The following is a 26,125-nucleotide window of genomic DNA, read 5'->3' on the forward strand; positions in this document are numbered from 1 at the left end:
CTGCTTTATTAATAAAAATGTTACTGGCACTGGAGGGGCAATAATTGTTCCCACCAATAATGATTAATCATTCATCACTGGTATCTGCCCTCTTGAGCCCCTTGGGATGAGGGATGATTTTTTTATTTGCTCTTAGGAGGAGAAAGATTCAGGATGGCTAAAATAAAGGTTATTTATTTAATTTATGGGTCCTGCTTGCTTTAGAAGGGCTTGCAATTGAAGCGTAAATGCATCCTGAACTCTACAAAAGAAGCTTCCCACATATGTGGGAAAAGAATAGTTAATTTGATGATGATGATGATGATGATTTGGGGTTTGTAGTATTACCGAAGGGTTTTCAGAGTATTTAGAGAGTCAGTCTGCCTAAATTGACTCCAGTCTGGTAGTGGTGGTGGCTACATGTAGGTCCAGATGGAAAACCACTCCGCAGCCTGCTTATTGCTTTGTATGTTCCAGAGCTTCAAATTTAAGTCAGAGTTTGCATGCACATTCTACATGTTGTTCTGACCTCTTGCTTATCCCTTGTTTGATCACTCTGAGAAGGTAGTTGGAGGACATTACTTTTGCATTGTATGGAGGTAATCATTGCTTTCATGAAGGGGTAGTGTTTGTGAGGTTTAGAAAATAATTTTGTTGCAAGATGCTGTATTTTTATTATGGAAGAGTGCTACTGGGAGGGGAATGAGAGCTTGACCCTATCTGATCAATCCTTTTATATATGTGTTAGTGCTGTATAAAGAGTAATTTTATTCAACCCCCTGTCATCCCCCATACGTTAGGGCTGTGCAGCACGAAGAAGGTATGTTTACTTCAGATCCTTGCATCCTTGAAAGATGCAGGCAGGTTTTGAATCTGTTATCTGAGGCAGTAGAACAGTAAACATCCTCAGGTCAGTTTAGTGAGGCTTCCCTTGCAAGGTCTTTGGTGGTTTGGAACTGGAGTGTAGGGTGGGTGGCATTTTGCCTGTTTCTCAGCTTTGCATATTTTTCTGTGACGATCATGCTGAGGCGAGGTTTGTCTGTACGTGCTGTCTGTTGTCCAGATTCTGGCTGTGCTTGAGTCTGCCAGGCTGCTGTTCAGTGGTTCAAACCAACTGGCCCCAGAGGTAAAGAAATTTTGTTTCGCTTCAGCTACAGGAGTAGATCTGCTTTTATTTGTTTTGCTTTGTTTAATGGCATGCTTACTTGCTCTTTTTCTGTCGGCCTTCACGGCTTTTGCTACATGAAGTCTCTCATTTTGTTCAATGTCTTGTTCCTGGTGCTGACCCGAGTACTGGTGGTGCTAGTGGGGAGGCTTTGCACAATATTTTCTAGCTGAAGTCCCAAGCCGGAGTGGGGAAGATGGAAAAGCACCCTTTCCCTCTCTCCATGATCCCCTCACTTTTCATCACAACTAGAAGACAGGCTGAGGCAAATGTGGTTTCCTGCAAGCTAGATCAGACCCTGTTGCGGTTGTTTAGGCACTGTTTACAAACAGATCTGATTTGCAGCCACCGTTGGCTTTCTTTTATAATCTGAATGCTGCTGACAGGCTGTGGTAGAAGCTGGCTGCTGCTGATTTTGTGAGTGGGGAGGCTGTCTGGGGCTGTGCCAGTACACATTCATCTTCCCTTCCCCAGGTGCTGTATTGTCCAAAGTGGCTGAAGGTGTCTATTTTTAGAGGACTGTCTCTTATAATGTGCTTCTTTCTTTCTCTTGCTATGAAAACTTACTTTATCTACAAGCACTTCAATATCACTTTTTTCAGATAAAAACTGGTAAACAACCCCCCCCCCCCAAAAAAAAAGAGAGAGAGAGAGAGAGAAGAGATGCTTTGGTGAAAATCAAATCAGGCAGTTGAGTATTGTTTTGTGGTCTGGATGTTTGGTGAGAGGTTGATCAGGACAATGTAATGGTTCAGAGTCTGCATGAAACCTCTTTTTGTTTTGGTTTTTTAAATTTAGCAAGTATATGATCCAGTGAATGTTCAGTATGTTTTGTGGAAATGTGTTTTCACAGAAAGGACTTCATACTATCTGGAATAAATCAGTGTCGTCTTATACCTTAAACTAACTGGAATGTATAGATGTGATATAGTCTAGAATGTTATTGGTTCTTTAAGGTTCTTTACAGTTAACTGACCTCATGGGAAGGCTCAAGATAAGAGATTACAGTGAAAATAAGACTTGTAATAGTAGGAGACATTTGTAAAAGTAATATTTAAGATAGAAATGGAAAATACTATACAGTAATTTTAAATGATCTCTTGCTTTCATTTTTGAAATATGCTGTCTAACTGTTGGTTGGTGGCCAGCATAGTATTTTGTAGGTCTAGTGCATGCAGATCTTGTTCACTTGCAGCTAACATGCTTAATTATTTGATTATACATTCGGGTACAGAGTAAGGACAACCTACTATGCTTTAGATTGGCAGTGGGTGCTTGACCACCAAGATTATGCCCTACATTCAGTGATGTTAGTAGGCAGAAGAGCTATCATTGCATAAATTCTGTGTATGAATCGTAAGATCATATTAAAAATGCTCTTATTTGTACATCTGATAAAAATGGTGGTCTCTTTGGCCTTTTGAAGACCGGGAGGATGGCCAGTAGCCATTGGCAGGTTGTAGTTTTCATTTCCATCATGTTATTTACAGCTTCAACTTCAAGAATGTTGTTTTTTTTAAAGAACAGTCCCTTCTGACTTTTGAATCATGTTGCCACTTAGGGTTTGGAATATAATACCAGAGTTGTGCAGCACTATAGTTAAAATGATTGAAATTCACTTTATTTTTTAAGGTATTGTCAGAAGGAACAGGAAGAGGACTTTGCTTTTTTAAACAAGCAGCATAATGTTGCTAAGGAGCTCGGACATGATGCGTTTTTGTACAAATGTAGTTAGTATTTTGTTGGCATCCCTTTGTCTAATACCTTCTTTGTTCAGTGAAAAGATGTATGGGCAGGAGAACGTTGAGTTTGTTATGAACAAGAGGATATTATGAACAAGAGGAGGTATATACTAGGCTCTGTACCTTTATTGAAACTCATAGGTTCATTGATCTATGAGTTGTCTACTGTAGATACATTAAAGGATATGCTCTGTAATCTGGAAAGCTTGGGAATTCCGGATTAATTCAAATGCCTTCTTGACCACCCTAGTCAGGGAACCTATGAAGCTACTCTCAATAGGCCAATCTGCAGCCTTGACAGGAAATATGTTGCAGTGTTGAAACTGCCTCAGAGTAGAACAGCAGGGTACCGTATTTCTTGTGATACTGTTTAATTCTGTGTATTTCTACTTGGCTGTTGAAGCAGGGCCTTTGTAAGCCTTAGTCAGTTCACTTTATTAGAGCCCTGAAATTCACCAACTGGATCCTGGTGCAAAAGAGGTACACGTAAAAGTAAATCTGAACTGAGTGCCAGAACTTCCCTCCCACAAAAATCCACTTCTGTTTACCTCAGGCTTTCTTTGTTTCAGCAGCATAAGTTGAAATGAAACAGAGAAAGTTTTTCTGTAGGTATTGTTAAACTTTTAGGAGTCAAAAGCCTTGCTTGAGCTACTAATCATTCAGAGATCTTCCAGTATATCCAGAGGTACCTTCTGCCAATGCCTAATATAATGCTAAAGCACTGAGGTTTGGCATTGCTATACCATGTTTTATTGCAATATAGTGACGTGTTGGTTCTGGAGAGGAGGCAAGAACATAGTCTCTCCTTCCTCCTGCCACAGTAGTGGGTTCCAAATTTTTGCCCAGTTCTTTTCACCTTGTCTTTCTGCTGTAGAATGCAGGCATGATTTCTTAGAGATGCATTCACACACAAAAACTATATATGGTGTTCTGGCCAAACTTTATTGTGCCCCCTAGTGTGAGTGTGTTGCAGTGCAAATACACTTGAGAACATGCAGAAATTCCCCTGCAGTTATGCCCTCCAGAGAATGATCAGCAGTGGAAAGCAAGCTGTCTTTTTAAGGTGTGTTATTTACCATTGCTAATATTTTAAAGGACAGGTTGCCTTGATAAATTGTGCTTTTGGTTTAGGCAGTGTGGTGTAGTTGTTAAGAGTGTGGTCCTAGCCATGGAGCCAGCTGGGTGACTTTGGGCCAGTCATGGACTTTCAGCCCTGCCTACCTTACAGAGCTGTTGTTGTGGGGATAAGATTGAGAACAGCAGGAGGAGAATGATGGAAGCTGTTTTGAGTTCCTTAAAAAGGAAAAAAAATCCCTCTTTGGATATAAATCAAATACATAAAAATAATCTCAGGAAGAGCTTTCATATTAAGCATCCAATATTTTTATTTATCAGAACATTGTTTAAGTGTAAAATATGTGGGAAAGCCAAGAACCAATGGGGACATTGATGTATGAAATACACTTTACTGAGTAAACCCCATTAAACTTTATGGGATGTACTTCTGTGTAATTTTGCATTGAATTAGGCAGTAAACCTTCATGTTTTGGGCTCATACTGGATGGCTCTTATGAATTTGTCACTGTAAATAAATGTTTATTCCACTGCGACGGAGAAATTGAAAGAATAGCCAGACATGGTACTTATAATCTTACATGTACAACACGTTTTTAAAATTAAGTGCAGGAACTGTTTTGGTAAGAGGCAAGAGACTATCCCAGAACTATAAATCCCAAATAAGAGCACACAACTATATTGTCGAGCATTATATAGTAACAAGGATGAAGTCATATAATCTGTTACTGCAGAATGCTGGTCAAAATACTTTTTCAGTAAATCGGCTATCTGTGGACTTGGAATCCTTGGGACAAAGTATGTTCTGGTCCACCTCTTTGCTTTTCTAGTGGTAAAAGCTTGAGGAAGCACATTTGGATAGAAAATCCTATGCAGTCCCCTAAGGTCTGGACACACTCAATGGACACAGAATACTGATTGTTGGGGACCATAGGGAAATGAAGTGTTGTGGCCAGCACTTGACACTAACAGAGCACTCCGCATACTCCACATTCAACAATTTCCTGCCTTAAACAGGATAATATTTAAGCGCTAATATTTATAATTGCACCAATTTGTCAAACCTGGAGACTGAATAAAAGGCAATGGCCACTGTGATGATATGGTAAAAACTATATATTTCATTCCTGCATCTTCCAGGTATATACTTCACACCTGGTATTTCTTATACGGAAAGATTCATCTCAGTAAATAGGAAAAACCCATGATGAAGATATGATACTAGTATCAGTGTTGCTGATCTTCCACCCCAGATGAAATGATCTTTTAGGATGCAAATCCTCCTAATCTATTTCCCCTGCAGTCCTTTCAATAATGAAAGGCAATCCCTCCACCCTTGCTCAAACCTCAGTTCACCTTCTCACTCGTATCCTTTTCTTTAACAAGGCTGAGGAAGATGAAGTAGCTGGTCAAGGAAAATTCTACTTGTCAGCTCTTTGTGTTGACATGAAACAACTTGGATTTACTTCTTGCTCATCCAGTTCAGTTCCCCCACAGTTGGTCCCTGTGGTTGTGCTTACACATTGCCATCTGCTGAAGGTTCTATTGTTGCATGAAGGAAATATGCATGTGCAGGTCTGGTCCAAATTTACTTTTGATTTATAGGGCTCTCTCTGTTATGCCACCTTTTGGGATCCTATGGTGTACTCACACAGGAACACCACATTATTGATTCATGGGAGATATTTTTATGTAATCAAATGTGACATTATATTTTGATCATTCTACTGGTTGTATATGATAAGTGAATGTTTGGTTAGAAATGTGTGCCGTGGCTTATACTTTTTTCCCCTTTTGTTGCAGGTTATAACTGTTTCTTCTGTGGCGTCTGTGTGGAAACTGCCACACACACTCCAGAACAACAACGGCTTTTGCTTGTATTTTCCAGTGTTTCTTTTGTCAGCAAGTTCAGCAGAGTTGTAATTCTTCAAGTGCCAGCCCTGATCAGAGTGAGGAACCAGCAACAGAGATGGTAAAAATGACAAAATCCAAAACGTTCCAGGCTTACCTGCCAAATTGTCACAGAACCTACAGCTGTATCCACTGCAGAGCTCATCTGGCCAATCATGATGAACTAATTTCCAAGGTAAGTGGCTTGTCTCTAGATCATGATGTAGAGTCTTGTTCTATAAACTATTCTAATTGCCTTTAATGAAACAAAAATCGTATTCCAAAAGTTGCATATTCATATATACTGCTAGAAATGCACTGAATAAGAATTTACATATTTTCTGCTTGTGCTTGGTTGCTACCTCTTGAGCTAGGTTTAATTTCTGTTAGGCTGGGAAAACCTTTGTTAAAGGAGTGTCTGCACCCTTGTTTAGCACAGTGCCCAGACTTGTGGCTACTTTTGGTCAGGGGCGGAAACCCTTTTTCTATTCCTGCAGTCTTTCATGGGTAATTAGTCAGTGGCCATGTGTTGGCAATGAGCTAGTCTAAGGCCAGTGGTGAGCAGAGCAAGAGCCAGGAATAGGTAGGTCATTCTTCTTCCCCTTCCCCTCCCCCTTAGTGTGCAGTGGACTGCCTGGAAATGGGCAGAGTACAGAAATATCACTGGTTGCATGAAGGATTTAGAAATTGGGTCGAGGACCACATGCAGCCCGTGGACTGTAAGTTGGCTGGCGACCCCTGCTTGCAACAGTGTGATTATTTTAGAGTTGTAAAATTGGTATGTGTGAGTCTTCTAGAGCTACGCTATGGACAGTGATTTAATATATTAAAGTGTACAGAAGGTTACGTTATTTTACAGGCTGACACCTTCTAAACAAATTAACTGTATTTAAGAATAATAATTTGGTACATCTAGTCAGTAATAAAATAGCTCTCTTAATTAGTGTGTGTTTGGCAGGTAGGATTTTTTTTCTGACCTGGTCAATAAGTGATTCCTGAAGTGATGGAGCATGTTTCTAAAGGGCACTTTGTATTTCATTCCTCCTTTATCAAGTCCTTCAAGGACTTTGGTGGCAACTTGGACTTAAGGCCCATTCTTTGGTGTCTATAGATACGAAAAACACCTTCACAGGCAGGTTTTCTGACCTGTGTGGAAGGGTGTTTTCGTATCTATAGACACTTTGTATTTCATTCCTCCTTTATCAAGTCCTTCAAGGACTTTGGTGGCAACTTGGACTTAAGGCCCATTCTTTGGTGTCTATAGATACGAAAAACACCTTCACAGGCAGGTTTTCTGACCTGTGTGGAAGGGTGTTTTCTTTTGCTTGTGAAATGAGAGAACATTTTCTCTCAAGCATACTCACTTCAGTGGGATTCTTTCCCTTGCAATTATTGGAGAGGAACTTTGGATATCAGGAAGAAAATTCTTATATGGTTTGGATTTTTCTTCTCTGTGATAAGGTCTTGAAATGTTTTGCAAGCTACATGTACAGTTTAGAGAAGATGTGTTTGCTAGCAGTTACTTAGCATCTTAACCTATGTAGCATACTGATTCATGCTATGGATTTTAAGTTAATTGAGCACAAATCTGCACAAGAAAAGCAAGTGAAATCCTGGGTGTCCCCCCCCCCCCCCGTCAGTGATTTTCATGGTCAGTAAAACATCCTCAAGGAATTTTGTACTTCCCATGTGTGAGCAATACTTCTGTCTCCTCAAGTGAAAGCATTTCAGAGTTTGAAAGGACAATTGACCCAACATAACAGTATTTTCAGAACCACAATTTTTGTAATGTGCACCTTCTTGAATTTTTATAAGTTAAATATATTATGGCTGATCATCCATCACCCATTCTTTAGGGGGCTAAGTCATGCAGGGGTAAAACCTACCTGGCAATTAGATACTGCATTGCTCTTTATTAGCATAGTTTAAATAATAGCGAGGTGAAGTATTCAGTTGCTTTTCCTAAGGAATTATGTTCACAGGCCTTTGATGAGAATGAGTGTTGAATATGTAGCCATAATTTAAAGGTGTAAATGATTGAGTGTATATATTTTAAAAACAAATACTATCATTGCTAGATGTTGAGTCATGGTTGCCTTTAAAGTAGACTTTCTCGGGTCTGCAAACCACACAGCAGGAATGTGAATCATTCTTTAAAATGTGATGGTGGGGACAGCTGATTTCCAGCGTGTCTCGTAATCACCCCCTGCAAGTTTTCCTCCTGAATTCCACTTTCTTCCAGATCCTCTTTAACAGTTGTGAGCAACTTTTAAACAGCAGGAACATGCTGGGGAATCCACTAAGGAGAACTATAGCAACCTAAGTTGCATCACTCCCAAGGCACTGATTCATTCAGATTTTGCCACTGTTGCATATAAATTACATACAAAGAATGGGTAGGTGTTGGAGATACTGGTGTTACTTGAATTCTCCCCCGTCCCTCCAAAAAATCTGCAATAGTATTACTGTGATTGGCAATATTAATTCTTATTTAATTATGAAGTAACATGCCATTTCTTTGAAAGGAACTAAGTTGTAAAATGGTTAAGCCTAAATATGGTAAACAAAGTCATATTTCATTGCAAATTAGCAGGTCCAGTCTTACCATCTTCCATCTCTACTATTTAAGTTCCATGTTCTGTTGGTTGCAGATTAATGTATGGACTTAGTCATGATTGAGTTATGCCTCACTGTTTCCACAGGTCAGATCTGCTCTTACGTGTGACCAAGATTCTAGTTAACTCATATTTCAGGCACAGGGAGCTCAATTTTAAAATCTCTGCTATCAAGGATAATAGTAAATAAAAATATATCGTAATTCTTCTGAACCCTTCTCACAAGATAGGAACAAAATCTAAAGAGATCATAGAATTTGCATTGCCTTATGGAATAGACAACCATCTATAGTTGTGTGTGTAGGCCAATTCCTGATTGAAGCTTCTATTCTTTGCCATATTCATCAGCAATCATGATGCATTCAAGAGCATTTATGCAATATATTTCTGGAGAGAGTATTTTGGAAGGAATATGCTACAAATACAGTGTAGCTTCTAGTATGCAATGGATAGCTGATGTGGAATCCTGTCTTCTACTGCACAGGTGTACAGCTAAGGATTCACAGCTGAAGTAAAGTACATAGGACATGGCTGAAGAGTGTGGGGCATAGATCACGGCTAGGAAAAGGTAGTGAGAACTCGATCCCAATAAAATGCATCTAGTCCAGTGTCTAGCTTCCACCCTATAAGTCAGTGGCTTCTGGAAGCCGAGAAGCAAGGCATAGTGATAGTCATATGTTTGTCCCCATTGCCAGGCACTCCAGTGAGAACTATTTTTGAGGACGATCGTTTGTATTTGCTGATTATGCCCATATCTATGGATGTATAATTCCCCCCTTCAGTCATTTCCACAGATCTAATTCTAGTCACTGTGTGTGGCCAGACTCAACCCACAAACTTGGTACCTTGCTACGTAACTCCTACAAGTTAAAATAGCCACCTACTTTCTTCCCACAGCGTGGGCTTCTCCAGCAAATGAATCAAGTTCTTGGTTTGGTAAGGGTGGGGCAGGACTTAGTAGCTGGCAGCCTTCAACAGAGTAAGCTTTTATTGTGTGGCATAAACTCGTCATGGAAGAAATAAATATTTAAGAAGAAGGTAAAACTGGATGAATATGAGGAACACTGAAATAGAAGGATGAGGAAGTTATGATCAGTTCCATAAATTTATACAGGCCTAAAGCCAAATTCATTGTGTCTCTTATCTGTGAACAGAAAGTTTTAGAAGGGTGGTGTGTGTGTGTGTGTAATCATCACAAATAAACGCTGTGAATTCAGTGGTTTTTCCATCAGATTATTAGGCGAGTCCTTTTATTGTTGTTCCTATGCATATTTCTGCCCTTACTCGGTAGTATGTCTTCCAAGGCATTTCCCCCAGCTTTTTGCAGTCATTCATATCAGTGCAGCGACACAGTTTAATCATATTTGATGAAAAGAAATCTTTATGATCTTGGCTAACAAGTCTTTCAAGCTCAGTTTCTTACCTAATTTCTTGAACAGAATATTATGAAACAAATCCCCAATATATAACTGCCCAGTTTTATTGAAAAAGTTTATCAGAATCCAAATTTATCAAAATGGAAAGCGCCCCGTTTGTTGTTTAAGGTGCTTTTTTATTGCTTTAATATGCAGGGAAGATATTGGGAAGATCTTGAAGTTCTTTTTAAAGAGTGCTATGGATTTTAAAAATGAATACTATCTTTGTGTAACTTTGTGGTTCTTTAAGTGGGTGGTTCTTATGGCAAATATTTCAGTAAGATTTTTAAATTCCTGCTGATGAAAATAAGATTAACATATGTTTCTCCCTGGCCTTTAATCTAGAATTGGACACAGTAATAGAAATGCTACATTTCTCTCACATTTTTTTCCCTTTTGGTAACACTTTAACCTGATTTCTGATTTCTCATCTGCACAGAGCATTTGCAACATTTCATATATTTAGCAATGTATCAGGTGCAAGGCCTGACCATGTTTGAAATAATAATACCTATTGCATAGTAACACTTATCTTGAATTAAATATATATTTCTGAACCATGTCAAAATACTAATGCGCAATAATTATTGAAGCTGAACCGATTGCCAGCAAAATTAACTCTGTCCCAGACTTCATTTCTAAGAGGTTGCTGAAATAGAAGTAGTAAATATGTTACTGGAGTAAATATGTTACTAGTAAATATGTTACCACATGGTCCCAAACTGGCTTGCAGTACACTGCAGAAACTTTATCATATGAACTTCTGTAAATTACATGTTGCCCTTACTGAGTTTCTAATCAATGTACAGATTCATGTCTCATTTATGGACCCAACAACTTAACGGAAAAAAAATCTATGCATATTTATTTAGGGTGGATTACAAATAGAGAAAAGAATGCCATACAAAAGCAAATCATTGCCATGCAGCAAACGGAGGCCAGACCTTTCATTTCTCTAGCTTTGGCAGCCAGCCAGGCTAGAAGCCGGACTGATTAGAGGGGGACTCAAGCTCAGCAATGAGAAGGTAGCATTTGCTCTTACTGGTTCATTCTAATTTGTTGCCTTCACATGTACCACCTTCCTTTCTGGCGATGCTTAACGAACAAATTCAGTGACCCAGACTTGTTTGAAAGTTATACAGCCTTCAGGAGCTCAAACTGCCAGTCACAATTGCTAAGGCACCAGTTATGATTGCATGTCTAGATTTTTGTGTCCCTGCTCATTACAGCTTAACAACCCCCTTTAATTTAAAAAGCCAAAGAAAAATTGATCAGATAAGCTGCTAGAAAACACAACAGTAGTCTCTCAGTAGATTTTGTGTTATTTTGCAATTGAAAGAAACTCTCTTGTGACTCTCTTCTTTATCAGTAAAAATTAGCTCTTCAAGGTAGCTTGCACATTTAAATACATTCTGGGTAACTGAACAAGCAGGAACTTTACTCCAATGTCTACTCAGCTAAACTGGGGTGCTCTGTTTCTTAATTATTCATGATGCCTAAACCCAGAATTGTGGGTTGCTGTGTGAGGAGTAACTCACACTTATAATCCTTGGTTGTATAAAAATGTAGATCAACAATTCTAGGGTCATTTTTTCATTAAAATAATTGCCTTTTCCCCAGTTGAACTGGTATGAAATGGTACTGTAGCATCTCTAGGAACATAGCATAGAACCTGTAAAATCTGTCCCAGTAAAATGCATCCCCAGTGTGGTGATAGAATGTTTTCTCAGTTTATTTATTAAACATTCTTTATAACATGTTTTCCCTTGGCCTTAATTTCTAAGTGCTCGCTTAAATGTAAGAATAAATCAGTTAATTTTCTTCCCTCAGTATAGACCCTTTATGTTGGCAATGTATCTTTCTTTTTCTAATCCTCTTAATTTCTGGTTAAACAGACGTTCTAATTTTGTCAGGCATAGAAAGGGCAAGGGTGCAGAAGGTTAATCCCCAACCATTGGAAGCCCCATCTTTGGGGACTGTAATAAGCATTGCCTATAAATTTTCAAGCAAATATTTGTGGCCAGATTTTTTTTTAATTAAAAAGCTGTGGTTGTGGGCATTGCCTCATAGTCTGCACACAGCCTGCTCTTTATATCTGCCATTTGCATCTCCTTATTTTTCTGAAGTGAAAAGGCCTATTTCCTTGCTTTGGATGTCTAGAATGGGAAAAAAACTTGTTTTGTCCTTAAAAAAACATAGTAACATTCCAAAAGGGGAACCATTTTTAGTACAACAAAAACAATGGCCTATGGTATTTGTAAGCCTAGCGGTTTTATTGTGTCATGTGTGTCATGAACTAGAACAGTGGTACAGAACCTCAGGCCCAGAAGCCAGATCTGGCGCTCAGTGTTCCTAGAATGCTGTGCCCCATTCCTCTTTCCCCTCAGCCCTTCTCCCAGTGATTCATCAATTCTTTGCTGGCTTTCTGTCTTTTGTGCAGTCATTTTCTCATTCTAAAAGGTTGAAATGACTTTCCTAAGGCCTAATTACTGGCAGTGACATTTAAAGCTAAAATAGGCTGTTTTGGGGAATTGCCTGCCCACCACTAGAAAGAAGCCCCCAAGTGTTTCTCTGAAATTGAATTTGGGCTGAAAGAGGGTTTGTGAATGTGGCTGAGAGTGACTTTAGGCATGTGTGTGAGTAGAGAGTGAGTTCTGTGCAAACCTGAGATGAAACAAGGCCACTGTGACCCATTCACAACAGTAGCTGCTGAAGATGATTTTTTCTTTATACATGTTTCCAATAGTGTAAAAGAAACCATTTAATTTGCCGATTAGGTTTAATTCTGTGCTGAAGCTTCCTGCTTGAAGCTTTTTGGATGATATATAGTGATTCTGAGGGTGGCAGTGGCAGAAACTGAAGGGGCATCGCACTGCTTACTTGCCATTTTTTGATGCAGGATTCATGCTCCCTTATTCTGTTATCTAGATGTTGATCCTTTTGTCACAGAAGGACTTTGATGGTTGGTATATATAACATTTTAGGTCTGTGTGGGTGAATTATTCCCAGACTCTATGGCTGGTTTTCTATAATCACCATTTTTTTAAATACTATTTTCTTCCCTCCCATTTTCATGTCTGTGATTTTTAAGAAGTCCAGACATTTATATGATTTTATATGCAGTTTCTAATAATATATTCCTTTTTAGAAGCATCTCTGTAATATATGACTTTTTGTGTACCATTTCCCCATAATGTGTGCATTTTGATCGTAGAAAAGGTGAAGTGTGGAAACTGAAGGATGACTGTGTTGCAGTTTGCCTTTTAGTTCTGGAAGTGCAAATGAGGTTGGCTTGGAATGTGAACTAAACGTATTTCATCCTCACCTCTAGTTGTTGGGATCTGTAATATTGCCTGCATAGATTTGACGAAGGCGCAGCAGCAGAGCCTCGTCTCTGGGCTTGTGTGTGTGTGTCAAGGATGAACAGAAGGCAGATGTTTGCTACTTCACCCCTCAGCGTTCCCTGGTCAATGCTCAGGAATCCTAGAATGTTGCGGTCCCAGATACCTAAAGGTCTATTTCTGCTCACTGCTATGTTAGATGATCTGTTGTTGCTGTTGAGCAGCTATCTTAGAGTGTTCCATTTCATGGCCTTCTGGCCCTGCTATTCATATCTTGCTTCCCCTTCTACCTGTGTACCAACTAGTCTCAGCAACCTTGTCTTCCTTCTGGAAGGCTCACTCCTTGAATGGCTGCTTGAGGAAAAGTTGGTATTGTCTTGCCTGCGGCTTCAAGGAAGGGAGAAAAGAGCAAACTTGAAAGTATAGTGTTCCCCTCAGTGCATCAGGAAGAGAAAGTTGTGCGATTTATATGGGTAAAGAGGCGGAGGTCAGTTTGGAGAGAACTGGTTACCATCCCACCCCCTGAAATGACAAGAATTGAGGCATTATTTGCTCGCTGGTCTCTTGGGGGTGCCTCTCCTAGGCTTTTGTGTTCTGGGGAAAATGTAGGGGTGTAGTGCAGTGCTGCTGCTTTCTGCGGACAAGCTGTGGATATCTCCTAAACTCAGGAGGGACCTTTGGCTTGTATGTCCAGTCTCAAGGATTATCCTTTCATGAGGTGTATGTTGTTTTTGGTATAGATGATATGTTGGACTGTGACTTGTTTGACACAGAACCTTTTTCATCAGTATGACTTACTCTCTTGGTAGATTAATAATCATAGATAAGTTAGCCTTGCTTATTTTTCTCCGTGTCTTAGAGGTGACGAATACCTTTCAGTATCAAGTACTCTGAAGCTTCCAGAATTTGCATAGCTGTTCCTTTATATTTTGCTGCTTATTTTGTTTTCAAAAATTATGCATGTAGTTCATTTCTTAACTCCCACGTCTTGATACAGTAGAATTTTTTTACTAAGTCTTAAATGTTCATGTGCACTTTGTCAACTTCTACCCAGTCCCCACTTTGAAAATAGTTAGACTGCAATCCTAAACCCACTTAACTAGGAGTAAGCCCCATAATACTCAGTGGAACTTCTGAGTGGACAAGCACAGGAGTGTACTGTAATCAGCCTCAAACGGCCGGTCATTTCAAATCCAGTCATTTCAGCTCATATTCACTTCCCTCAGTTTCAGCTTGTAAAGCCATTCTTAAAGTGTAACTAGTCTGGTTCCATTAAATTTCAAGAAAACCTGTCTTGTGAATAGCAGATGTTGCTCCCAAATGTTTTCAGGGTTTATCATGTCTAAACTTTCCCCAGCGCCTGCTGTCTCATGCACTGCCTCCTGGGACCCCAGAGCTTGCCTCCTTTCCCTGGCACTGCATATGCAACGAGGTGCATTTCAAAGATACCTTAGTGTTTCTAGACTTCAGATTTGCTCTGAGAGCATGCTTAGGTTTGGCCCTGCTGGCCGGAGACGACAGGAATATACAGTACAGGATACGCCTTATTCTAAGGCCACTGGTCAGTCTTGCCCAGTGACTGTCAACACGGACTCTGGGGCAGGATGTGTCCAGCCCTAGCAGAAAAGGCCTGGAATTGCTCCTGAGACCTTATACTTGCAAATGCTTGCTCTGCCACTGAGCCAGGGCTCCTCCCTAAGGATAGATGTCAAACACATCTGGGTAGCACTAGGCTGGGGAAGGCTGGCACAGATAGCTCGCCTCTCCTCAAAGTTCGGCACAAAACTCGGAAATTGCAGCTTTGAAAGTGTTGTTCATACATTGCACTCATAGTTTAAAAGACTATTTGGGTATGAGGCAAAACTGTGCACTTACAAGCAAGTTTTTGCATCTATGCTTTGGTATTAGTTAATAAGCAAGTTGGTCTTAACAGCTGTCAGGGCTTTATCTGAGATCTTCTGAATTCCAGAGAATGACTAATTTATAAGTATGTTAAGGTGACATTGTCTATTGTGACACTGAGAAGCAACCGCTTATTTTCAGATGTTCTGTGCAAAGAAATCCTATGTACAAAATAAATACTCCAAAGTTGCAAACTATAACTCTAAATTTGTAACATTTTTCAAGGGCTGTGGTAACAGTGGAGAATTATATTTGTTATGCATCCCATTTCACACAACCCACAACATGAAGCCTCATGTGTTTCTGACTACATAGCCTTTCTGACCACTCTGTGAGCTCATATTTTTCTAGTTACCTGAATCAAATGTCCTGCAAATTCTATCTTCTGTGCCTTCTTTTGTGTTTTTGCTTAGTTAATGACAATACTGATCTGCATTACAAAATGTAGGCAGAGCTATCCTCTCTGCAGAGTTTATCTTGTATCTGAATTTGATGCCTTTTTAAACAAGTGTATGGTGGCTGATACCCATCTTTTTTCAAAGAAATGAATAGAAAGAATGCAGTTAGCAGCAGAATGCTTTCACTAACACTTCAGATTGCCTGCCATGTTAGCCTACTAAGCGTGCAACAGAGAAAAGTGGGCAGTCAGAACTAGCAGTTTGATTAAATTATTGAGAGTCCACATTAGGGATTTTCCTTTGCATTATTTCAGTAGGGTTATAAGTATCTTACCAAGCAGGCCATTACTTCATCTGGGAGATGGAAAGTGGTGGGAAGGATGAGAGGAAGAGTTGCCTTAAGTGAGCTTGTTTTCTGCTGTTGTCAAACTGGGGACTTGTCGCTCATGTTTGCAACTGCTGCATTGCATCAGGTCTTGATTCTTTATACGGAACATCAATTTTTACGCTTCCCTAGAACAATTGTGACGAGTACATTACCGTGGTACCCAACTCTGTGGACTTTAAGAAGGTGCCATTCCTAGGATCTAGAGAGCCAGTATGGTGTAGTGGTTAAGTGTGTAGGACTGGGTCTCGGGGGATCTGGGTTCTAGTCCCCACTCAGCCATAGAGACCACTGAGTGACTTTGGGCCAGTCACAGACTCTTGGCCCAACCTATGTCACAGGGTGGTTGTTGCGGGGATAGGACTGAGAGCAGGAGGAGGAGAATGATGTAAGCTTCTGTGAGTTCTTTTAAAAAGATGGCGTATAAATCAAATAATATAAATAGGATTGTTTGCATAAGCACTTAGGTAAAACTTTGATTTGAGATTAGAGTTCAGACAGTGGGTTTACAGCCTCATAAATTACATCCAGAAAGTCAGTACTTCAGCAATTCATGCAGCTGGAATTACACGTTACAGGCACCTGAAAATATACCAGTTTCAAACTTCAGGTGAAATATTTTCACCCTTTATTTATTTTTAATACAATAAACCCTTATTACTTAATAATGCCTTTTCCAAACTGGCACCCTGCAGATACTTTGGATTTCACCCCAACCAGCATGACCAGTGATCAGGAATACTGTGAGTAGTAGTCTCATACATCTGAAGGGTGCTAGATCTGGAGAGACTGCTGCAGTAAAATAATTTTAATGTTCTTTTAAAAGACTCTTTCCTCTCTTACAGTCCTTTCAGGGAAGCCAGGGACGAGCCTACCTCTTTAATTCAGTGTAAGTATAATTGCAATTCTTATTTTATAAAAGACAGGGAAACAATTTGATCATGACTGCATGTTGCGGGGATGTTAGAATGATTTAAACAGAGAATCTCTAGAGCTGATGAAAGAGCCATTTGCGCCCAGTATTCTGCCCTCCATAGTGGCAAAGTGGTTGCCTGGGAAGCCTGTGGACTGGAATTGAAGGTGATAAGTGTTTGTTGCTCCTACTCCCCACTGAGTGGCATTTAGTGGCATTCAGATGCTTCAGACTGGTGACGGGCAACTTCTGAGCATTCGGGAGCTAATTCCCCCCCCCCCCCATGGACGCCAGCAGGGTCTTCACCTCTTCCTATCATTGGTGCACATGCGGCTGAAATGTGGCGCAGGATAGCAAAGGCTGGTATTTCTAATTAAAACATGGCATGTGGGAAGTACAAACTTTGTTTTAAAGCAAATCGGCTTTAAAAGCTCGGGCAGGAGTCCCCAATGCAGCAGGCACCGTGATGTCTGCAAGGGCCTCCAGGGGCACTTGCATAGCTCTGCAGTCCTTGCCCCTTCAAATTTAATGTTAAGTTGAAAAAGGTAGGGCACGGGGTGGGGGGCGTCATCTTGTTCCTCAAGCTGATCAGCAGGCAGGAACAGAAGGAAAGAGTTGCTTCTTATCCCCATCCAGTCTTCTGTCCACAAAAACCTTTCTGCTTTACTCACTCTCTATCCCTCCCCCCATTTCTTTTCCGTCTACCACTTCGTCTTGCTGTTTCCCACTCACTTCTAGCCTTTTTCTCTCCACTTGCCTCTCTTGATTAGCCAGGCCACTCACAGTAGTTTCTCCGATTCCCAAGCAGGGGCCTGCAGGTCCAGAAACCATGGGCAGCCTGGCTTTACTTTAAAGCAGGGTGTGCACACCCCACGTGCCTTGTCTTGCAAGCCAATCACAACTTATTTGCTGCTGCGCTGGCCACCTGTTCATCAGATACAGGGAGACAAATGCTTTCTAGCCCTGTTTCAAACCGAGGTGAGAGCCGCTTGCACTGCCTGCCTATGTGAAACCTTTCGATTGACTTTGTTCTACCTGGTCATGCTTGAACAGAGCAGTTTTTTCCATTTCTTAATGCAGAGTTGTAGCACCTGACCAGCATCGATGGCATGGAAGCGCCACTTCATGCTAGCTGCCAGTCAATGGAAAATGAGCCACCGCTAATGTATTTAGCTGTTGTTCACCTGGAAATTAATGCTGTTTAGTAATTACATTGGTGGCAGGCATCATTTACATGATTCAACAATTTGGTTGGGGAATAGAAAGTGAAGCATCTTGTCTTTTAGATAGCTCCCCTGTGTGACTTGAGAAATATTTGCCAAAAAAATCATGTCATAAGTGATGTTGAGACCCTATATCTATTTTACTTTCCGCCCCATGAAGCTAAGTGTTAACAGGGTGGGGAAGTGTTATGAGTGGTGTTTCTCTCTCTGTCTCTCATAGGGTGAACGTGGGCTGTGGTCCTGCTGAAGAGAGAGTTCTTCTGACAGGCTTGCATGCAGTAGCAGATATTTATTGTGAAAACTGCAAAACCACTCTTGGATGGAAATATGTAAGCAGTTGTCCAGTTTTGGACATGTATGTGTGTCCCTGCTCGGTTCTGCCTGTCCGTTGCAAAAATATTTGTGCAAAGGTGGGAATATCTGGTCATTCTGTGATGCCCAGTGCCTCTAGACAGGGTGGCAGCTTAAGAAGCTAAATCCATTGAGAAGCTCTGCTTAAGGCCCACCTGTAAGGTTATCTGTGCTTTACAGAAGCAACCCAATCTTCCATCATCAGATCGCCTTGTTTTAGTCCTTTGTCAGTGAAGGTGTTGGGAGGCAAGATGCTCACCTCCTCACCAGGGTCCATTACCTTGGCTGCTTCCTGTTGACCTGTTCCTCACCTCCACCTAGACTCTAGGTCCTGCAGGGAGAAGGCTGGGCAAGTAAAAGCTGCTGTCGCTTCTCCTCATTCCTGTTTGTACCACCTGAGAGGGCAGGAGAACACTGGCAGTGGCCAAGGAGCAGCGAGGACACAGGGCTCTGGAGGCCTCCTTACTGGGGCTGCATACTTGGGCCAAGGGTTCATATGCAGGCAGTTTTCCCAGGCTGACAGTGCAGGCATGTCCAATTCCACCCTCAGGAATTCTGCTTTCTGTTCTCATGACTGGTGGGTGGGTGGGTGGGTGGGTGGGTTATTTATTTATTTATTTATTTATTTAGAAAGCTTCTGCTTTCTGTTCTGATGACTGATGGTTTGTTTGTTTGTTTATTTATTTAGAAAGCTATGCCTCCCCATTCGCCGAAGCCTCGGGGTGGCTTACTACAATAAATAAATAATAACAATATAAAACAATATAATATAATTGGAGACATCCTGGCCATACAAATAAAATAAATAAATAATATTAACAATTGAAATGGCGTTTAAATAAAAAGGTCTTCGCCTGGCGTCGAAAAACAAATAATGACGGCGCCAGGTGGACCTCTCTGGGGAGCGCATTCCATAGATTACAGTCCATCTGACCCTTGAGCATTCTCTGTGATTTCTGGATTCCTCCCAGAATGTTTCTTTTCCATGAAAATAAGTCTCCATAATCCTTTTCTGTTTATGGAGCTATAAGGAAAAGCATACCAGGTCTATATCCTATCCTGTCCTGCTAAGTCATAAATCTCTTCCCACCTTCCGGTGTTCTGGCAAAGAAGTGCAAAAAGCAGTGCAGCATTTTATGAGCAATGGCACTCTTCTAAATTTTGTAAATTTTAGATATATTTAATATTATTTAACAATTATATACATGTTAGTCTGTTTGTATCCTAGGTTCTGACCTGTATTAATACTTGTACTCTTAGGCCCCCTCACTGGAACACTTCTGGCTACAAGCCCATGAGGAAACCAGCTGAGAAGGTTGCAGTGCCCAGTTTGCCCATTAAGACCTCCTCCATTAGGCCTCTGTCCCCACCCAGCCTATTTGGCACTGGGTTGAATTCCATCTATATTTCTTATGAAAGAGGAGAAGGACTAGTGGTCAGAGCACATGGTTTGCCTGCAAAAGGTCTCGGGTGCAATCCCTGGCACATCCATATAGTAGGATCAGATAGCAGGTTGTGTGAAAGGTCCTGTGCCAGAAGCCCTGGAGAGATGTTGTCAGGTACTGCAGAAAATCCTGGTCCAGAAGGATTAATTGGCTGACCTGGTTAAAGGCAGCTTCTGATGTTTCTAAGACGTGTTGCTGTATTTGCCTCCCAGAAAGGTCAAGCTTGTCACTAACTTACTTTGATTTTGACAGCAATTTCACCAAAGGCCATTCCTTTTTTTATAGTATTGAAGCCATCACAGAAATGAACTTATAAAACCCATCTGAATTTCAGTCTGCTCAAATGAGAAAGGGCTTGCTGTAAGCCATGCACATACGGACATTCAGGAGCCCTGCGAGCTAGTTCGTGGTGTGCACAGCCTGACTGAATGTCTGACATGCAGTGTGAGACATGGGGAACTGCCTTCCTCTGGAGCCTACAGCTCGCCCGCCCTCCAGTGTGATGGGGCAGCCTGCTTGTGCAGTCCATCTGCTAGGCTTTCAGTGGACTGGGATGTGTTGGTGGAGGCTTTACCAGGGATTTTGTGATGTGCATTGTCTGTTGATTCCAAGACTTGTGGACCAGTCCTAAGGTCTGCAATGGTTGCTGGTAACAGAAGTACATGTTTTCATGTGGGGTGCTGTAGATGATACGAATATCCCACCCTCCATTGTCTTCACAATGTGTACCTTATTGCTCAGCAGGGTTTTTCTGTAGCTTCCCACTATCAGTAACCAAAAAAGATACTTACAATATGAAATCAACCCTGTCACTTATTACTAGCTATGTTGTACTCTAAGCTCTCTCTATGTGGAGCTCTCCAGATATTCTGAACTGCAACAATTAAGTCCCCTGACCATTGGCTGTGTCTTCCGGGCTGATGGGTCTGCCGTCCTTTCTGGAGGGTGCCGTGTTGGGAAATTGCTGTAATTGCCGAGCTGTTTAAAGAGCTGAACTACTAACCGTAGAACCCAAGCACCCCTGTTAGGTATAGAGTCAGCGAAAAGCACAAGAAATATGTTTGTTGAATGCTACTACAGAGTTGTTAAAATACATTCTTGCTGGAGAAGAGTTGATAACAGAAATCTAATATTTTTTCCTCTGGTTTAGGAACATGCCTTTGAGACCAGTCAGAAATACAAAGAAGGAAAATTCATCATTGAACTTGCCCACATGATCAAAGACAATGGCTGGGAGTAAACTGGAACACTACTCTTTCTTTAAGGACAATTAATCTGTGGAACATGCTTTATAAAAGACTAATGCAAAAAGGATTATGGTTGGGTTGGTTGAGAAAATCACTGCATTTTTGAAACCTCCAAACTAATGTAATTTTGTGGCTCCCCCCCCCCGAGGCCATCTTTGCCTTTTTCTCTTTCTGTGAGTTCCCTTCTTTTGGTATATATATATTTCTGTGTGAACAGTTGTTTTGAATGATTTTTTTCCCTTAAAGTTCTTGAAGGCTAATTTCCTAATTGCAAATTACGTTAATAGTAGGCTCCCTCTGGACCAATGCCTTTAAATCCTCCCTTTTATTGCGCATGCTCTTGCCTGTCACTTGCCCTGCGTGAACAGTCCTGCAGAGAAAGTATGGGATTGGTGTGATATTTTTTTTTTTTAACTTTCCTCCCATACATAGCAATTTCTGTGGTCTCTTTGCAGTGAAAAGGACACAGTATTGTAGTAATCATTATTACTTCTATTTAAAAGTGTGCATTGCAACCTGTGTACATCTTTTGCCCAGGTTGGTTAACTGTCCAGTCAGTTGTACTGACTGAAGTAACTTTCACTTTTATACATTAAAAAAGCAGAGAGAGAGGGAGGGTTTTTTATGATTTATAAGGATAACAAGACAGTTATACTGTAGAATAGATGGTCTAAAACAATACATTCCTAAGAAAGTTTAGACTTTGATCTTGCAAAGAGAATGTCTAGCAAAGTCTTCAAGATAAAAAGGACACAAAATATGCAGTTCTTATTTTTAATAAGTCAGTGTGAAAAGTTTTTGGTACTGTACCTTTAACAGGGACATGTACACCCATTGAGATGATATGGCTGGTTCCATGTAGCTCTGTAGTTTTAATGCACTGGACAAAGAGGTTGATATCAGTGAAGTGGTCTGCTGTAGCAGAACTTAAACACACAGAATTATTTTTTTCTGTTAAAATGTGGCCAGAGCCTATAGCTGCTGCTACCCTACCTGTGGGAAGTTGATGAGCAGGTAAGAAGGTGGCAAATTGGCTTAATTCCTTCATGACAAATTGAGAGAGGGGGAGAGAAAAAGTAGCAAGATAGTTTTTTAAAGGGGTGTTTGATTTGCTGGTTAAATCATCCCTAAGCACATTTTTGTAATAAACAGATATGTGAAAGAAACACTCACTTGCAATTTTTCCCAGCCGCTGCTTTTAAGTGGGGTGTCTCAATCAGACACTTGCACAATGCATTATGTATGTAAAGTTCCCTTAAGGGAACTTTTATATGCATAGTATTTCAAGAGATTTGAATACTTTTTATGTCACTTTTTTGCATTAATCTTTGTTCTAAAATTTACAAGAAATATGTTATGGGAGAACGTTTTACACTAACACTGCATAACTGCTGTTAGCATGAATAATGTGGAAAGCCTTACAGTGGAAACTCTGTTCCTTTCTAATACAACTTTTACATGTCATAACAAAGTTTTGCATTGTCTCTCCTTGCTGGCTGCTACTAACATCCTCTAATAGGCTTTCAAAACTCTACTGCACTTTACCTATCTATTTACCTAAAGTAGGCATAATTTTCCTCTGCAGATTAATTTCCCCCCACTTCTGGTTGAGGAATTCCTTCCCAAGTACACAATCTGGGATATTGTATGGTTACACTGTGATGCAAAAAGGATATTGAATATATCTATTTATATGTGTATGTAGTTACCTCTTAGGCATTCAAATCCAAAGAGCTGTTCAAGTGACAGCTAGATTCATATTTTGTGTTGCTGAATGACCTTTATTCTGGTGCTCTATTTAATATGAGTGAGGTTTTCAAACCATGACTCTCCAGTTCTTGATGTAAATTAAAATGGAACCAAGATTCATCTTGATTTCATTCAGGCAACCGCTTGAGTCCCCATAGTTCTTCTAGAAGAAGCTAAAGTTTCTCAGAGCGGGAGATGCTTCCCAGTATATGCTTGACAGTCTGGTAAACCTGTGTAGTTCTGCCATCAATTCTGTTGCCAGTACAGATCTTTCCAGTCCCCTTATACTGGCAGTGATGACCATGGGAACTGGTATAGACAGACACTGTGTGTCCTGCAGGTTTATGACACACAGAAATATCAGCCTGGCTAATATCAGTAACTCAAACTGAATTAACTTATTATCACTTTAAATTCCTTGAATGTGTACGTCTGGTTTTCTTGTATTTCCTCTATTGTTTTATGGCTGTCATGATAAAGAATTTGAAGTAGCTTCTGTTGGGTACAGTGAACCACTGCTAAAACTGTTAGCGGTCAGACGCTGTTACTGGTTCATAATGCTATTAACAGTACCAGATATGAAAAAGTTGCTACAAGTATTTCCCTTCAAATATGTGGCTGATCACTTGATGGATTTCTCTCACCTAGTACTGTAATAATCAGAGGACAAAGAGATTTTGGAAGGTGAGCATTTGAGGAGAGGGAAGGAAAAAACGGAGGGGGAGAATAAGTTTTAAGAGTGGGTCAGCCACTTTCTATCAGTGCATTATTTGTATTCCAGACCTAAATCACTTAGGACTAACATACATGTTACACAGACATTTATGTAATTTTAACCTTTCTAAGGTAGAGCATTGTTTTTGGGTGACTCTAAATGAAGAGAATTGGCAGAGAGGAACTTGCCTATGTGAAGTCCTTCCCTTGCTCAAAAGCACCCCTCCAAACAGCTTTCCCTGAGTAAGTTTTAAAAACATGAGTGCATTTGGAGGAAGAAATTGCCCTGGCAGAGGGCAGGGGGATGGAAATGGAGAAAGGGTTGAGCATCCCTTTCTCTGCTGTTCTCTGATTTTTATTCTCTCCCAGTTTTTTTCCCTTTGTATGTAGCATTTGCATGTAATGTAGTCTGGCTTTCTGAGTGCATGAACAGGGAGGGGTGTCCTCATCAGCACGGGTTGTTTAACCCGAATGCCAAAAAAACGAGATTTTAAAAAAGCTGGAATCTGGAATATTAAATTGCGGGTAAAAGGAATTTAATGCAAATCATTTGTGGTGATAAGGCATTTAAGAGTACCAAATAGAGCATTATTTTTATGGATCTTGAAAAGGGGAGGGGAAAGTGGTAGAGAATTTTAAATCTAGAACTGGTCCCATAGGCATCGAGTTGCACCCCATATTAGAAATTTGGGAATAAGTGGACTCTTGCTTGCGCTGTAGGAGGTTCTTTAAAACTAGGTGCTTCAATTTGATGAAAGTAGAAACCAGCTACTGCTGGATGTTGATGTATAAAAAAAAATCAGTCTGGTTACTGAACTTGCCAGCATTACATAAAAGCATATTACTTGAAGAACATTTTACAAGCATTTTCCCTCTGTTTTTGTAATGTATTCTATTTAAGGTTTTGTGTGTTCTCTCTGGGTAAGTTTTTGCTTTCCCTTCAACTTGAGCACTTTCATTACTTGTTATTTTTATTACTGTTGGTCTTAACACTTATTTTATATATATATTTTTTATACCTTGTAACAACAATTTTTTGTGAGCATCTGTGTGTTTCTTACTAGTTCTCCCCCTCCACTCCCACCTTTTTTAGACTCGATGAACTGAAAACAAGCTGGTTCTTGGAAAGAATGTTCATTGGCACATGTGGGAATGTGCTAGCAAAGCGTCCGTGTACTGAAGTCTCTGGTTTTTTTCTTTGAAGTCCTGGTTTGGATAACCCCGTGGTTATCGTGAAATAACCATACACTATAATATGCCTAAGGGCCAGTTTAGGCAGACTACAAATTTCCATGTGGATGTTACTCTGTGGAGGAAGTGTAGATGGAGACCCGGCGAGTAAAATCCTGGAAGCTAACACTTGTCACACTGCGACAGTAGATCAGGTGTTGCTTCCGCAAGGGTGCTCCACAGAAGGGCTTTTGTGCATCCAAACCAGCCCAGACTGCAGCCCAGTTTTCCTTGTCTCACCCTTTGGGCCTGAGCACTGAGCGTGAGAACTGATTCCATGTGGCAGTTAGTTTTTAGAGCCTAGCGGCTGTGTACGCCTTTTAACCATGGGTAGGAAGAGTGCCACACTTCCAGCAGATTAAGTTACACATTTGATATGTGTCCCAAATAAGAACTTACTTTTTGGCATAACCAGTCTTGTTGTACATATGGATTTGACTTGCTGTGCTACTGCCTTTAATCGATTACTGTAACAATTCTAAGCAATGCATTAGCCCTAGGCCGCCGTATGAGGGGAACCAAGGAGCATTGCTCTAATCCAGCCCATGTTTCAAATGTTAAAATGTGGCAGGTCAGAATTACCAGTATCTCTCTCAAATGCTCTATTATTTGTGTGGACTTTGTCATAAAACTATGTTATAGATACAGTTCCAAAAATGCCGCTTGGTGTTAAATAAAACCAGGCCTTTCAATAAGAGTCCCCCCCCCTTTTTTTTTTTTGAGGAAAAAAGCAACCCATTAAAGCTGAATGTGGATTTTAGCAGAATTAATTGGGGTGCACCATTTCTAATCTGAAATGAGAGATTTACAAAACCTGGCTTTTATCTCCCAAATAAAGTAATCTGCAGTGATGACAAGTTTTATGCTAACATTCTTCTGTTCACACATTCTTAGAGCCACATTTTAATATTCAACTTGTATAATAGAGTGGGAATGGAAGCAAGCGCTCAAGTTAATGATATAATAGTACTGTATATGCCGTACCCTTGGTATCAAAACAGCCAGTATTATTGGTTGTATGCAACAGGGATTTCAGAAAAGTGAGGTAGGGTCAAACATATGGGTCCTTGGTGGCAGTGGACTTGTGCCTCATTGCTGAAACAGTTGTTAAAAATGGCTTTCTTTTGCGGCTGGTGTGGCTTCTTTCTGGTTTTTGTCTTAGCAGTACCTACCACGATTTGTTGTTTCACTTAATTGTATCTATTTGAGGTATCTCAATAAAAGTTTTCAGTTGTTTTGTTGAGTTATTTTTTTCTCTGTTTCTCCTTTCTTTAAAAATATAGAGAAGAGTTGCATTTTAGCTACATGACTGTGCATGCTTTAAACCCTCCCCTGCCCCAGCAGGCA

At 40.4% G+C, this 26,125-nt stretch overlaps 1 protein-coding gene across 1 annotated transcript; it reads left to right on the forward strand.

Moving 5' to 3' along the window:
• The first annotated feature begins 5,517 nt into the window (after window positions 1-5,517).
• Window positions 5,518-22,242, forward strand: YPEL1 (yippee like 1). Its single transcript, XM_044440665.1, has 4 exons — window positions 5,518-6,046; window positions 16,752-16,795; window positions 18,263-18,371; window positions 20,989-22,242. Exons 1-4 carry the CDS (start codon window positions 5,930-5,932, stop codon window positions 21,076-21,078), a joined length of 360 nt encoding a protein of 119 aa, XP_044296600.1. The 5' UTR covers window positions 5,518-5,929; the 3' UTR covers window positions 21,079-22,242.
• The last annotated feature ends 3,883 nt before the right edge of the window (window positions 22,243-26,125 follow it).

Source organism: Varanus komodoensis, unplaced genomic scaffold (genome assembly GCF_004798865.1).
Source record: "Varanus komodoensis strain SLA01 unplaced genomic scaffold, ASM479886v1 scaffold38, whole genome shotgun sequence".
Classification (NCBI taxonomy): domain Eukaryota; kingdom Metazoa; phylum Chordata; class Lepidosauria; order Squamata; family Varanidae; genus Varanus; species Varanus komodoensis.